Source organism: Talpa occidentalis, unplaced genomic scaffold (assembly GCF_014898055.3).
Source record: "Talpa occidentalis isolate TD23 unplaced genomic scaffold, MPIMG_talOcc4v2.1 talOcc4.3, whole genome shotgun sequence".
In the NCBI taxonomy this organism is placed as follows: Eukaryota; Metazoa; Chordata; class Mammalia; order Eulipotyphla; family Talpidae; genus Talpa; species Talpa occidentalis.
Window position 1 is genome coordinate 24,476,728 of NW_023603184.1, and position 16,798 is coordinate 24,493,525.

General features: G+C 37.8%; 2 protein-coding genes across 2 annotated transcripts; both read right to left on the minus strand.

Annotated features, from left to right (window-relative positions):
* Positions 1-1,500: 1,500 nt before the first annotated feature.
* LOC119254926 (olfactory receptor 10Z1-like) lies at positions 1,501-2,445 on the minus strand. The gene has a single exon (XM_037521962.1). The coding sequence runs from the start codon at positions 2,443-2,445 to the stop codon at positions 1,501-1,503; it is 945 nt and encodes a 314-aa protein (XP_037377859.1).
* Positions 2,446-3,732: 1,287 nt separating this feature from the next.
* LOC119254927 (olfactory receptor 10T2-like) lies at positions 3,733-15,469 on the minus strand. The gene is made up of 2 exons (XM_037521963.1): positions 14,567-15,469; positions 3,733-4,005 (listed from the first exon to the last, which is right to left on the minus strand). Exons 1-2 carry the CDS (start codon positions 15,467-15,469, stop codon positions 3,733-3,735), a joined length of 1,176 nt encoding a protein of 391 aa, XP_037377860.1.
* Between the last annotated feature and the right edge of the window lie 1,329 nt (positions 15,470-16,798).

Sequence of the window (16,798 nt, forward strand, 5' to 3'; positions counted from 1 at the left end):
GTCTATTATCTAATGTGCCATTAAGTCTAGTCTCCAGTATCTGCTCTCAATGTGAGACAAAACAATCAATACTCTATCTCCTAATGAGATTCTGCATTCATCGATGTACTCTGTTGTCTCTGTAAAATCTATTTCCTTGAATGTATTCATCTAAATTCTTTCCATATTTTAGGGTTCAGCACGAGAAAATCCTTCTTTGAATGAAGTACAAACTAAGAGAAAAATAGCAGCTTTTAAAAATAAATTCTATAAGGTACGGTATTAACTTTGAATGGCCTGGCCTGGACCAGAAGCTCAGTGCTCACAGACATGATGTGGCCATCCAGGCTGCTGTTTCTAACAATAAATTAGGACTTAAGGCTAGGTAGCCTTTCCTAGATCTCCCTTAACAGACCAGTACCTATTTGAGGGTCAGCTGCTAATGTGCTCTTCAGAGTATTGTTTATGACTGAAAAGAGCATTGTTGACTGGAAATAACTGTGAGTGCCTGCTTTCTCTGCCAGGGAGACCCAGGGGCAGGAATTGAATAGTACAGTAATGCAAAAAGCACACCTGTTGTCACCCTTTGTCACAAAGTAGAAGAACTTTCATGTTCCAGGGTTCCCTGTGGAATCAGACTGCACTTTAAGGGAGCACTTTCCTTTTAAGCCATTGTCACCATTGCCAGTTACACAGTCATACAGATGAAATTTCTCTTCCTTGTGGTGCTGAATTTCTGTTTCCTGCTGTCTACACCCTCTGTAAAACTTGTTTCTTGTCTCAGGATAAATAATATTTATCATACGTGTAGTAGTATCTTGTTATTGTTATACATTTACCTAGTAAGAAGAGATGATGAACATCTTTTCATGTGCCTGGTTGCCTTCAAGAAGACATACAGATCCTTTGCTCACTTTTTAACCAGGTTATTGCTTTTTTGCTGTTGAGCTTTTTAGTTCTCTAAATATTGTTGATATTAACTCATTCCCCTATTCTATAGGCATTAGCACACAATGTGGACGTTCTCCTAATTCCTTACCATGTTTCTAAATCTTTTGCTTGCATCGTTATTACCAAACTATTAGCTCATTGCAGTCACTATTATGCAGCTATAAAATAAAGTCTCCTGTCCTACTGTCCTCAGAGTCCCTTACTGACCACCCATTTTCTTCTCCTCATTTGCTTTGTCACCAGCCTCTGGGCCCTTTTCCCCATCTTAGTCCTTGAGTCCTACGACAGCATAGGGAATATCATTCACGATGTGGATGTACCAGTAGAGAGTACCATTGTGTACATGTGTTCACGTGTGTGGGTAGGTGCATGCTGAGTATGTATATGTGTGTGACAACATTTTAAAATGTTTCAAAACTACAGCAGGTTTTGTAGTAAGAAAGGCACGAGACTAGGGCAAGCCAGGCAATTAGAAAATATCTTGTTTTGTAAATAAAGTAAAAATTTCATTGGAAGTTTTCTCCAATGCTATCTATAAATGTGCCATATATTTTCAAATATCAGTTACTTTTAATTGTCTGAGTGATAAAAACTATTTGCTTTGTCCACTACCTTCCTTAGGGCAGTCTGCATTTCTTTGTTCCTAAGACTATACACGATGGGGTTAAGCAAAGGTGTCACTACCGTGTATGTCACAGCCATCAGCATATCTTCACGGAATGAGCTACTGTCTTTAGGCCTCAAATACACAAATCCAGCAAATCCATAGTGTATGGACACTACAGTGAGGTGGGAAGAGCAAGTGGAGAAGGCCTTATATCTCCCTTTTGCAGAAGACATCTTCATGACGACAAACCCAATGAACACATAGGAAATCATAATTAAAATAAAGCTACCTACTAACACAAAGGCAGAGAGTAGAAAAATAGTCATTTCATGATAGGAATTATAATCACAAGCAAGGGAGACCACAGGAGCAATATCACAGAAGAAGTGCTGGATGATATTGGAGCCACAGAAAGACAAGTTGAATACAGTCATGGTTACGCACAGAGAAACCAGGAACCCGACCATCCAAGAGGCCACCATGAGCCGACAGCAGATCCTGGGTGTCATCCGGGTGGTGTAGTGCAGTGGGCTGTGAATGGCAGTGTAACGGTCATAGGACATGGCTGCCATGGTGAAGCAGTTGTTGCCAGAAAAGGCAAAGAAGAAAAACATCTGCGTGGCGCACTCAGGAAGAGAAATGGTCTTGCTGTCTGACAGCAGGTCCACCAGCTCGCGGGGGATGATTACCATGGTGGTGCATGTCTCTGAAAAGGACAGGCCACAGAGGAAAAAGTACATGGGTGTGTGAAGATTGTGGCTGAGCTTGATGGCCACCATGATGGACACATTGGCGACCAGGATGATCACATGGGAGAATAAAATCACCACAAACAAGACAACTTGGAGGTCTGGGAAACTGGAAAACCCCCAGAGAAGAAATGTGCTGACTGAGGTTTGATTGTTCATCTTCTGCTATGAGCAATGTTCCTCAGAGGTGCAGAGGATTGTGAGGTTAAGACTTTGAGATTGCGTGAAGATCCATCTGCTCTGGAATCATCTGTCTGTATCCACTCATCTGGAGAAGTTCAAAGCAACTCTTCATAAAGAAGCCTGAGAAAGGGATGTTAAAGGCTACCTGGCTGGTGTTAAATTCAGTCATCACAGAGATGAGACTGATCTAGTATGAGACTTTGTGTAAATGATGTATTGAGTGTTCCCAAATATCTTCTTGGACTTTACACCCAAAAATGTTCTTTGTCTCTTTTCTATCAAGACCTGCATGTAAGATAGAAATAGAAATAAAATTGATCTGTGCACTGGATGTTGGTATTTCGCATTTTAAAATGTTTTTTGTGCATGTGATCTCATGGTACCTTGGCATGTAATAGTGTTAATAAACTATTGATTGGTTGAATAAAATAGTTCAATTATTTTTAAAAAAATTATGATTCTAGCACTTAAAAAATTTTAGAAAGATCAGTGAAGTTCTCTAAAGAACTTTCACAAAATATTAAAAATATAGCTACCATATGATCTTGCATTTTAATTTATCAGTTTTTATCAAAAATAAAGAAGAAACACTAACCTGAAAATATATGGGCTACTGCATCCTCCTTGCAGTATTGTTTACAACAGGCAAGAGAGGAGCATCCTCAGTGTCCCCCAAAGGATGAATGGATCAAATGTGTACACACAAGCACACAATGGACTGTGTTAAGCATTAAAACCAGGAGATCCTGCTTTTGCCACAATAATCATGAACATGAAGCATTATACTTTGTGAACTTAGTCAGGCAGAGAAGGACAATCACTGTTGTATGTGGAAGCTGAAAACAATGAAGTTCATAGATACAGAGAGCAAGAGGTAGGGAAAATGGGTGAAGGGTCACAAGTTACCAACTTCAAGTTAAAAAATGAATAAATCTTGGAAATGTAATGTGCATCATGATGATTGCAGTTAATAATACAGTATTGTGTTTTAAATTGCTAAGAGAACAGATCTTGAAAAGTCATATTGGGAAAAAAATCTTTACAAGAATGTTGTTGACAGATGTTAACTAGACACATTGTGGTGATCATTTCACTATATAGAAGAATATTGAATCATTATATTGTACACCTGGAACTAATGTCATGTTGTATGTTAGTTATACCTCAATGGAAAATTGATAGTTAAAAGGATGATGAGGATGATGAAGTTACATAAATGGGCTAAAGAGGGCCTCACTTTTATTTTTTCACAGCGAGCTAGGATCATGAATTAAAAGCTCGCTTGGGCCACGATCCAGCATGTGTTCCCATGGATAAGCCAAATCTTGGGCTAAAATGTTCCAAGATGCTGAACTCGTTTGGTGCTCCCTGACTCAGAGTCTCCACAGCTACTAATGCAATTTCATATAGATATTTAAGACTCCTCGCTTTTTTCTCTTTCCTGTGAATTCCTTTGCTCTCTTCCTCTTCCAGTGGCCATGCCACTGCTCTGTCCCTGTAGGGTCTCCTGTTACGAGGACTTCCCCTTGCACAAACCTGTCAAATACCACAAAATAAAGGTTTTATGTGCTATATATTAAAAAAACCCTGACTTTTCTTACAATGAATGAGATTGTTTTTTCATCAATCCTTCACTACGAATTGGTGCAATAGTGATAACTGAGACAATGCTGGACCAAATGAATGAATTGAACATTTCTACTTCCAGTGGTTTCCAATCCATGGTAATAATTAAAGTTTCAGATATACAATCTCACTGGATCTTAAGACCTCAATATTCTAGGTTCTTAAATACTTCTCACTGAAATTCTCCAGTTTTTTAGACTATGTTTTTCCAAAACAGTCTACTAGCTTGGAGTGAATATGGCATTAAAGGTACAGTCTCATTCTAGAATGGAATATTCTAGTCATTGTGTTTTAACTAAATTCACATTTTCAGTTGAATCTCTGGATATTTCCTAGAAGGAATACTTGTTATGTTGTTTGCTTTGGAGTACAGACTGAATCCAATCGATGCACATTTCTCAGATCAATTTGGCAAACCACATTTCACTTTTGATTGTTCATTAAACACCTAATCTTGTAGGAGATAAGGACAGGAAAATCATATGATAACATTCCATAGAATTTTGATTTTACCTTCTATCACCTTAGATTCAGTAGTGTCCATCAGTCATCACACCTTCAGACAGAAAAATAGTAAGAAATTATGGTGGATAATGAAGGAGTGTGCAAGAGAAAGAAAGAAACCTTGACTGGAAAATATTTTCTAGGATTCACAAAAGAGCAAAGGCAAAGAAAGGCAACAAAACTAATATATTGCTGTTAAAAGAGCCCTGTTTTTTATTTGTACTTTAGTTATGGGGAAAAGAATACAATGAGTCAGGCCAGGGAACCAGCACCTATTTAACACCTATAATGTGCTGGGCAACAGGCTGGGGTAGACAGAGCTGTTTTCTGCCAGGTTGGAAGATTTTTCATTCTGACTTTACAAATGATGCAAGCAAAGTACAATGTGGTAAAATGATGTTTATCCAACATATATATTGACTTAATGTGTGTGATGTGCCAGCTATGGAAACACCACATGAAACTGGACACAATGGGATCTCTGATGTGAGGGAATGACCATTTTTGTTCATGGAATTGGAAAAACTCTTTCTGGGGAAGTGACATTCTTAATGGAGAATGGAATGACAATGAAAACCAACAGGGTAAGAATCAGGGGAGAGAGCATTGCAGGCACAGTTCACAGTTATTACCCAGACCTTGAGGTGGGGACTCATCTACCAGAGCAATCTTCATTCAGCCAGACCATCATGGCTTAACTTCTACCCCTCCACACTACTTTCCTCTGAAACTTACCCCTTCTTTCACCTCTAAATGGAACGTGTAGTTGTTACTTGTCTTGTGTGACTCTCTAATCCCTGCCTCTATAAAAAATGATTTGCCAATATCTTCTGGCACATTTTCAGGCCATGATATCCTGCCAGTATTGAGTGCATGAGTTTCCAAACAAAATTGACATGTCTCCCATGTTAGCTCCCTCCCGTTTTGTTTTGTTTTTTGAGTTTGTTAGAGACCACAGAGCCCTCATAAGATCACCATTTTGACTTCCTCCTCATCTTTTTACATAATCCACACCCATAATTCCTTGTCTGCCTGATGATATCACCATGCCCTTTTTTATTCCCTCTGCTATTTTCTTGAGTCCATCCCACATAGTAAATATGGTGCCCCCTTCATTTTCTATTAGTCTCAAGTCTGTTGCATTTTTATTCATTCAACACCTATGACCAGATTTTTGTTTCTACATACAGGATATATTTTGACACTGATAATCTAAAAACTCACTAGTCATTATGGTGCTTGTGGGAAGCAATCAAAATAACCTAATAGGACATTAGTGTTCATCACACACTGAACCCTCGATACCACTCCTGGCTCATGTTCCACCACATCCCTCTATCTACTCTGCATCAGAGAACACAACAGCCCCCTCACTGCCCCAAACTATGCGGTCATTCATGCTACTGTGTCTTGCACCATGTGTTCCCTCTGCCTCAGCTTTGCCTCTTCCTTCTTCCATCTACTTCTTCTCAGACTTTTGATCTTTTTTCAGACGTGTCCTCTACATGCACAATACTTTCTATCTCCATCTGCAATATGCTTCAGCTCTTCATTGTAACTTTTAGATTTTGCATGCATATAATACTAATATCTTCTAATCTTTTTTGAATTTTTCTGTTAATACAATCTCATATATATTCATAACTGTGAAGAGATGAATGCTATTATTATTAAAATGCTATTATTTTTCTCACTTACAGTGAGAAAAACATGACTAAGTAAGTTACTTAATGTGCCAAAGGTAGCTGTTAAGTGCACTTGGACATTACATTCGTAGTATATTAAGTATGAGTGTACATTATAGTATATTGACAGTATGTTAGTGGGAGTCTGGAGAACCACTTACTTGGTATTTAACTATAAAACATCTCTGTGCAAGCACACTGGCTTTCAAGGCCTTTCCCGCCCAACCTCATCTCCTGTCACCAAACTGCTCTATACAGGGATCATCATGTTTCCTAACATCGTGTGTCCATTTGTGACTCTTACTTTGCACACTTATTTCTGTAACTTGCAATATCCTTCCTATGCTTGTCTGCCTATTTAAGAGCACAAAATTTTGAAAATACCTTTCAAGTGTCATTTCCACTCAGAAATCAACCCAAACCTCCTTGGCTGTGATGTTTTTTCATTCATTTTCTTAAAGCTTGACTCTTGTACTGAATAGACAAGATCAGATTTAACATTTTCTATTCTCCCTACCCACTATCTTGATGCCTAAGTCCAGTGAATTTGGATTTTTGAATGAGGATATTTTAATGACAGCGAAAAAATGATCTCTATCTTCTTCAGAATTATTATTCTATTTCCATGATTAATATTTTGGCACATCTACTTATAACAAACTAGTGCCTCTTTTGCTTTAATTAGCATTTATTTTGTTTGGACATGTACAAAGACATTTGACTTTCTAAATAGCTCTCAGGATTTTGTCACCTGGCAAAGATATGAACACATGCATTGATGCTTCCTACACACTCACTTAATTGAATTTATGAGCAATGAGCACTTCTGAAAAGGCCAACAGTGTTTGCTTAGAATCCAAGAGAAAGAGGCCATTGTTTTTTGACTCTAAACATTTCCCTTAATTACTGAAGAATCAAATCACACTTGATCTACATAAGTGGTCATTTATGAAGAGGCATACCAGAATGTCCAGGAGAGCTTTATCAAAACAGCACACCCTGCCCACACCTGCCAAAATTCTAGGCAAATCACTCTAAGGAGAGTAACCTCAGCACAGTTTAATGTCTGTAATTTGTACAATATTTCTCTTTAATTTTGGTTAAAAACTTTGTTTCAAGGCTTTTTAAAATAAATTTGATATTATATTCCATTGTGTGTGTTTTTTTAAAAAGATTTATTTATTTATTTTTACAAGCACTGGGTACAGTCAGAAGCACGGGAGGGTGAGAGAATTCACCAGAGCCAGAGCAGGGAGCAGAACAGGCAGAAGGACCGGAGTACACTGCTGAGGGGAGCATCTGGCGGCAGGAGAGGTCTGCGCGCCATGTGCCATGTGGGACCCTCACCTGGAGGCCGGGGATTGAACCGGTGCTGCAGAGGCCGTGGGGCAGCTTCGCAACCCAGCCCTCAACCACTGTGCCACCGGGGAGGCCCTTCCACTGTTTTCATATTATTTTTGTATAGTCATAATAGGAGATTATGTCACCATGACAAATTCACCTTCTCAATAACTCGGGCAGGCACTAAAGACAATAATGCCTATAATATTTCTCAGTCCTTCCCTTTGTTTATCCAAATCATACCTTTTTATCATCTGGCTTTTTCCTTGTGTTTGCCATTCTCTGTTTTCATTTCTTTCAAAGGTATCCTCCATACAGCTTTATGAGTTCCATCTATATTAGGAGATTGGAATGCCAACATTATTAATTCCTAGATAATCTGTGCCTATATTTCCTTTAATATTTTACAGTGGACTATTAACATCAACAGGCACTTGATAACTGGAACATATAGAATAATTATTTACCCATTGGAACTAAAATTCTCACCTTCTACAGAAGGAAGACCTCCTACTAGTCTCTTATATTTATGAGATGTTATGTTAGAAGATTTACAGTCTTGCAATTCAGGTGTGACTCTCTGCAATTCTTCCTTTGATTTCAGGATTCTCATATATCAAGAATAGCTTTTAAGAAAATTTTCCACTGAATACTGATGATGAATCCCCACTGCATTCTTCTGTAACATTAAAGGCAATATCTTCTCCATCCCTTATGGATGGAGATCAGGACCACAAAGGTTTTAATAAGTCTTTATAGCCTATGAGATCATTATCATTAGAATATTGCTTACCTATCAGGAGTGTTGTACTTTGTGGATATCACCCAGTGTGGTAGCCACAAAGACTGTGTGTTTTTTTTTTTTAATCCCGATAAAACAGAGAATTTTTACAGATGTTTATACTTGCTCTTCTAAATAGCAATTAGAAATGATCAAAACTCAACTTGTTAAATACATTTTAGAATGTAGACATTTCCTCAGGGATATTTTCCTTTCTGTGAATATACTTTTTTTATATAATTCTGAAAGTTTGCCAAGTCTCCCAGGTCTCCTCAGCTCTACATAGTAGGCAAGGGAACAGGTGTCACCAAAAGGTGTCTCTTGGGGAAACATCAGAAGAGGATGAACAGAAAGTGACTAACACACAGTATGAGCATGATGATTTCTTTCTCACAGGCAACTCTGTGTAGAAGATCTTGCTATAAAAGAAAAGCACCTTTCATTATATCTCTAGTTCCTTCATTGCTATTCTGATGTTTACACACATCACAATTGGGAGCCATAGCTCCCAACTGCCTCTCTTATCAATTGTCCTGCAATGTCTTTCACTATCTGTATTATTATCTAATGTGCCATTAAGTCAAATCTCCAATATCAGCTCTCAATACTTGAGACGAATTAGTCAATACACTCTCTCGATTAAATTCTTCAGATTCCACATGATGTACTCTGTTCTATCAGAAAAATCCCTTGTCTTGAATGTACTCATTCAAATTCTTTCCATTTTTTAAGGTTCAGCATAAGAAACCCCTTACTTGAATGAAGTAAAAACTAAAAGGAAATCTTAGTCATTAAAAATAAATTTTATATGGTAGGGCACTAACTTGGGATGGCCTGCCCTGGATTTCAGAACCTCAGACATGATGTGGACATCCAGGCTGCTGTTCCTACCAATAAATTAGGACTTATATCTAGGTAGACTTTCCTAGATTTCCATTAACAGACAAGTGAACATATCACCACACTTCTTTGAGGGTCAATTGCTAATGTTCTCTTTAGAGTGTTGTTTTTGACTGAAAGGAGCATTGCTGACTGGAAGTATCTGGGAGTGCATGTACTCTCTCTTAGGGATGCCCACTGTATTTGAATGATACTAATGCAAAAAGCATACTAGCAAAACACCCTGTTGTTACAAAGTAGGACAACTTTGAAGTGCCATTCATGCTCCAGGGCTCCCTGTGGGATCAGACTGCGCTTCAGTGGAGTCCACCCCTTTATCTGGATTCTGCCACACTGGTCTCTCATCTGTACGGTTTTGCCTGAGATCACTGCTCACCAAATTAATTACATAAGAATTGCTGTCAAAGTTTCTGCTTTTGGAGTATATATTGTAATGCAATTTCAGTGCATATGCAAGATTGAGGATCTGTATGTCTTGTTCACACTCAAAATTTTTGCAAAAGCATAAACATCGGGTTTGATTGTTGTCTCAGATTCTTTTCTCTTCGGTGACTGATTTTAAGACTTTATCATCATTGCCATTTGTATAAACAGATGAAATTTCTTGTACTAGTTTTTTTGTGGCTGTAGGATTTCTCTTCCCTGCTGAAATAGCTTAGCTAACTAGAGATTGTTGTTTTTTCTTCTGCATTGATTCAGAGGACAGTTAGTGAATTTTTAGTGATTTTCTAAAGATGTCTGTGATATGCTCTGCCCAAAACAGGGGCTACATGAAGCTGCTGCTTTGTAACTTTCTACCCTAATGCACCAGTCTCTCCTTGCTATTATCTTCATCCCGTCCTTTCAAATGCAATGCAAGTCAGCTACAGGAACAGTAATAGAAATAATAGTGTCATTTCCCTCCAGAAAACTGAGTTGCAAACACCACTAATCGTCCCCTCAACTATTAAGAAGTTTGTGCATGTTATATATTCTACATAACACTATCAATCATCTTTCTGAGGGGTAACCAAAGAACTAATAATTTAATTCATTGATTTATTTTTGAAAGTACATTGAGTGCTCTCATATTCTGGGTACTGCTCTAAGCTCAGGGAAATATAAGTGATAGCCAGACAGATGATTGCTTTGATGGAATTTGTCTTCCAGTATCTTCACTGCAGGAAAAGAAGGGAGTATGGTCTAGCATTGACTTAGTATACTGAACATTTTTTTAAAGAAATAATATTTTGATAACTAAGTCAAGGAGAGTAGTCACCAATTTACCTCAAATATTGTAAACCTCCTCCATTAACATCTCACAAGCAATTGAGAGAGGAAGATCTATAGGAAAGAGAAAGTACTAGAGCAAAACAGAAGTAATAATATTGAGAGTAGAAATTATTTGTTTGACTTTAAGATCCATTTTCTTGAATGCAACATTAATTCTACATGATTAATGAAGTGTGCTAGAGAAGAAAAAAATAGTATCTGGCAATATTGCTTCTTGTCATTCATTTTAACAATTTAATAAAAAAAATTTCTATCACTTTTAATAGATTCATTATATCCATTTGCAGTCTATTATTCCTTCATCCCTTAGTCCCATGATACTGTTGACCTCTTATTTGACCATACAGATTAATTTGCATTTTCTAGAGTTTTAGCGTATGGGCTTCTGAAACAATGGCTGCCTCTTCTAGATTTTTATAAATGAGAGGCATATTGAAAAGCATGTTTCCTTTTGTCTCACATCTTTCAATCAATAATATTTTGAGCATCACTCATGTCAGTGTATTATTAAATTATTTCTTCTTATTGCTGATAATATCCAATTATATAGATATGCCAATGTTGTAGCCATTCAATGTTAGTGGACTTTGAGGTAGTTTCACGTTTGGACCTTTTCTGAATAAAGTTGCTGTTTCTAAATACTCAGTAGTCTGTGAATGCATATTTTTTTTACTTGTCCCATATTGGGTTGCATTGTAGGTATATGTTGACATTTTTAAGAAACTGCATGGTTTTGCAAAATGTATTGTTCTATATTCCTTTGAGTGATGCTGAGAATGCTACTCCTTCCAAAATCTTGCTTACATTTTGATAAGGTTATTTTTGAAATATCTTTTATTAAATTAATATAGCATGGTAATATTTTATGTTTCAGTTACACATCATCATAAAACAACATATGTATATACAATTGTAGTGAAGCAATCAGGCACAGGGCAGGTAGGTGACCGTGGAGCCAGGAGGCTGGCAGGCCTCCCAGCCCCAATTGAATCTTGACACTCTCTCTCGCTTTGGACTCTTTCGGGCATTCTTTCATGGTCCTGCCCCTCTTAGTTACTTGCCCTCTGGTAGTCATTCTCCACTGCTGTCTTGCCACACCATCTCTGAGTAATGCCACCTTTATATTTCTGATCTCCTAGGCACAGTTGTGCCCACTGATGCATGCACACACCATATGCCAAGTGTCCACCAGCAGGCACACATACCTGTTCCCACACTGCCCAGCAACTCCTGCATTCAAGTCTGCAGGAATAGCCACAGAGGTCAGCAGTCTGATCATTACACTTACCTTACAACAACTAAAAGTCCAATTCTAACATCTACTGTACAATTGACCCCTTTTACTCAGGTGACCCTCCTTCTTTTTCCCCTTGTTTTATTTAGTTAAATCATTTGCTTATTTTACTTTGTCATATATAAATAAAGTCAGAAGATGTTTGACTTTGACATTGGCTTATTTCATTAATCACAATGCCCTATATGTCTTTTCATTTGTTGTAAATGGCAAGATTCCATTTTTTATAGGTGAATAGTATTCCATTATGTACATACACCATGTTTCCTTTATCCAGTAATTTGTTGATGAGCACTTAGGTGTTCCCAGATGTTGGATATTGAAAATAGCATAGCACTATTTATAATAGCTAAAATATGGAAAGAACCCAAAAGTCCCCAATAAACAAAAGTATCAAAATGTTATGGTATATTTATAAAATGGATAATTATGCAATTATCAAAAAAGACAAACTCATGCCATTTGAGGCAACATAGATGGAGCTGGAACAGATTATACTGGGTGAAATAATTTAGAAGGAAAAGATAAATACTGGATGGTCTAACTGATATGTGGAATTCAGACAAACCAAACAAATGTCAAGAAAAAGTCAAAACTCACAAGCTGACTACAATTCTGAGGCATGGAAAAAGGAACAGGGAATGAAGAGGATCAAAACAGGGGAGGGAAGAACAAAAGGGAATTTGATGATGGTTCATTGGTGATATAGTGGCGGGGAGAACCATGGGGAGCACACTGATGTAAGAAAAAAAATTAAAAAAAAAAAGAAAATAGCTCTACAATAAACATGAAGTGCTTATATCTTTTTGAATTGTTTTTGACTTCAGGTAAATACCCAGAAATGGAATAACTGGATCATATGGAATTTCTACTCAGTTTTTTTTTTTGACAAGTGTTCATACTACTTTCCATAATGTCTGTACCAATTTTCACTCCCACAAACAGTTTACAAAGACTCTGTCATCACCACACCCTCTCAACACTTCTTTCTTGTCTTAGGATAATAATCTTTTTCACAGGTGTGAGGTGATATCTTGCTATTTATTGTTTTGAGTTGCATTTCCCTAGTAAGAAGAGATGGTGAACATCTTTTTACATTCCTGGTTGGCTTCAAGAAGACATACAGATCCTCTGCCCACTTTTTTTTTTTAATGATTTATTTATTTATACAAGAACTGGGGTACAGTCAGAGGTGCGGGAGGGTGAGAGAATTCACCAGAGACAGAGCGGGAAGCAGAACAGGCAGGCGGACCGAAGACACTGCTGAGGGGAGCAGCAGGTGAGGCAGGAGAGGTCTGCCGTGCCATGTGGGAATCTCCCTGGGCAGCCGGGAATCATACCTGTGCTGCAGAAGCCACGGACAGCTTCACAGCATGGCGTTCAACCCGCTGTGCCACACTCCTCTGCCCACTTTTTAACCAGGTTCCTTGCCTTTTTTTTTTTTGCTGTTGAGCTTTTCAATTCTTTAAATATTGTTGGTATTAACTCACTCCCCTATTCTACAGGTATTAGCACACAATGTCCACATTCTCCTAATTCCTTACAATGCTTCTAAATCATTTGCTTGCATCTTTATTACCAAACTATTCACTCATTGACATCACTATTATGCAGCTATAAAATAATGTTCTACTGTCTTCAGAGTCCTTTAGACCACCCACTTTCTTCTCATTTTCTTTGTCACCAATCTCTTGACCCTTTCACCTCTATTAATCCTGAGTCCTACAACAGTCCTACAACAGGGTAATATCACTCACTACGAGAATCTAACACTAGACACAGTGTGATCTCAAACTGCCTATATTACACTACAGCATCCACTCTCTCCACAACCCATACAATTATTTTAATCAAATTATTCCATATAGACCACATTATACTTTGTGGATTTCATAAATTACAAAATATGCATCTTTGTGCTGTAACCAGACTTAAATAACATTTGAGTTTCCAAGGACTTCAACAAGGTATTATGAAACATCTACCTACCTCTTTGTTGAAGGGATGGGAAAAATAGCTCTAAGAGAGAATTTTCTATAACATTCCTGGATTACGATACATCATTAAAAATGTTTACTTCTTTGTAGTCACAATTGTAAATTTATTTTTTCAGGAAATCATCCATTCCAACCTATTTTTCATATTTCTTTGAAACAGAGTTGAACAAAGTGTTTTTTCAAAATTCTTAGAAATTTATTTCAATTCTAAATTTGTTCTTGTACATTCTCCTCTTTTAAACAAATAAATTAGTGATCTTTCTCTATCCTATCCTTCTCTCTCTCTTGATCTGTCAGCATCTTTCTTTCTTCTTTCCCTTTCGTAGGAAAGAAGATAATTTTCTTTCTTCCCCAAGGGAAACCAAAATCATGAAAACTAAGTGCTCCAAAAAATTTTTGATATGTTGGAAAACATGCATTTGTGCACACACATGCAAATGTGTGGGTATGTGCATGCTGTGTATGTATATGTGTGTGAAAACATTTTTAAATATTTAAAACTACAGCTGCTTTTGTAGTAAAAATGGTATGAGACTAGGTCATGTGAGGCCATTAGAAAACACTTTGTTTTACAAATAATGTTAGCAATTTTATTGAAAGTTCTCCACTGCTATCTATAAATGTGCAATACATTTTTAAAAGTTCAGTTTCTTTTATTAATTGTCTGAGTGAAAAAAATATTTGCTTTGTCCACTACCTTCTTCAGGGCAGTCTGCATTTCTCTGTTCCTGAGACTATACACGATGGGGTTAAGCAAAGGTGTCACTACTGTGTATGTCACAGCCATCAGCATATCTTCACGGAATGAACTACTGTCCTTAGGTTTCAAATACGCAGAGCCAGCAAAACCATAATGTATGGACACTACAATGAGGTGTGAGGAGCAAGTGGAGAAGGCCTTATACCTCCCCTTTGCAGAAGACATCTTCATAACAACAGATCCAATGAACACATAGGAAATCATAATTAAAATAAAAGTACCTACTAACACAAAGGCAGAGAGTAGAAAAATAATCATTTCATGATAAGAATTAGAATCACAAGCAAGGGAGACCACAGGAGCGATATCACAGAAGAAGTGCTGGATGATATTAGAGCCACAGAAAGACAAGTCGAATACAGTCATGGTGATGCACAGAGAAACCAGGAACCCGACCATCCAAGAGGCTACCATGAGCTGGCAGCAGATCTTGGCTGTCATCCGGGTGGTGTAGTGCAGTGGGCTGTGAATGGCGGTGTAACGGTCATAGGACATGGCTGCCATGGTAAAGCAGTTGTTGCCAGAAAAGGCAAAGAAGAAAAACATCTGCGTGGCGCACTCAGGAAGAGAAATGGTCTTGCTGTCTGACAGCAGGTCCACCAGCTCGCGGGGGATGATTACCATGGTGGAGCATGTCTCTGAAAAGGACAGGCCACAGAGGAAAAAGTACATGGGTGTGTGAAGATTGTGGCTGAGCTTGATGGCCACCATGATGGACACATTGGCAAACAGGATGATTATATGGGAGAATAAAATGACCACAAACAGGAGGACTTGCAGGTCTGGGAAACTGGAAAAGCCCCACAGAAGAAATGTGCTGACTGAGGTTTGATTGCTCATCTTCTGCTGTGAGCAACGTTCTCTCAAAGGTGCAGAGGTTTGTGAGGTTAAGACTCTGAGGTTGCAGGAAGATCCATGTGCTCTGGAGTCATCAGTCTGTATCCACGCACCTGCCCAAGCTTAAGACAACTCTTCATGGAAGAGCCTGAGAAAGGGACACTAAAGGTACCTGACTAAAGTCTTGTTCAGACATCAGTCATGATATTGATTGTAGTAAGAGATTAGTGTAAATGACATATTGACTGGGCCTAACTATCTCCTTGGATTTTATACCTAAAAGGTCTCTTTATTTGTCTCTTTTCTAATCAGGACCTGCATGTAAGAGGGAAATAGAAATAAGATTATTTTTACCCAGTGGAACTTTGCTATTTTTACCCAGTGGATCTCTGGCATTTCACATTAAAAAAATTTGTGTGTGTGTGTGTGTGTGTGGGTGTGTGATCTAACAATAACTAGCATGTAAGAGTGCTTAGAAAAATTTGGTTGAATGAATAAAATAAATAATAAATAAAATAAGATAGTTTGACCATTTGTAAATAATTTAAAATTATTGTAGCACTTTAAATAAATTAGGTAGATCAGTGATATTTTCCAAAAAGAACTTTTTTCAAAATATCACACATATAACTACCTTATTATCTTGCATTTCCATTTCTGGTTATTGATCTAAAAAAGAAATACAATCTAGAAAGATTTCTACCTGTCATCCTCATTGCAACATTGTTTACAATAGTCAAGAAAGAAAATGCATACATTGTGAAAAATGAAAATGATGTAAAAATACCATAAATTAAAAAAATAATAAAAAATTGAAAAAATAAAATAAAAAAAAGAAAGGAGCAACTGCAGTGTCCATCAAAGGATGAATGGATAAAGTGTGTACATACATATAAAATGCACTACAGGGCTTCCCCAGTGGCGCAGCGGTTGAGCGCGGGGTTGCGAAGCTGCCCGCAGCCTCTGCAGTGCCGGTTCAATCCCCGGCTGCTCCCCGGCCACCAGAGGAGGGTCCCACATGGCACGCAGACCTCTCCTGCCGCCCGCTCCTCCCCTCAGCAGTGTACTTCGGTCCCTCTGCCTGTTCTGCATCCTGCTCTGACTCTGGTGAATTCTCTCACCCTCCCGCGCTTCTGACTGTACCCAGTGCTTATATGAATAAATAAATAAATAAATAAATCTTAAAAAAAAAAAAAAACATTTAAAAAAAAATAAAAATAAAATGCACTACAAAAATCAGTCATACAAAAATCAGGAATTTGTGCCATCTAAAATATTCATGAACATGAAGCATTATACTATGTGAGCTAAGTCAGACAGAGAAGGACAATC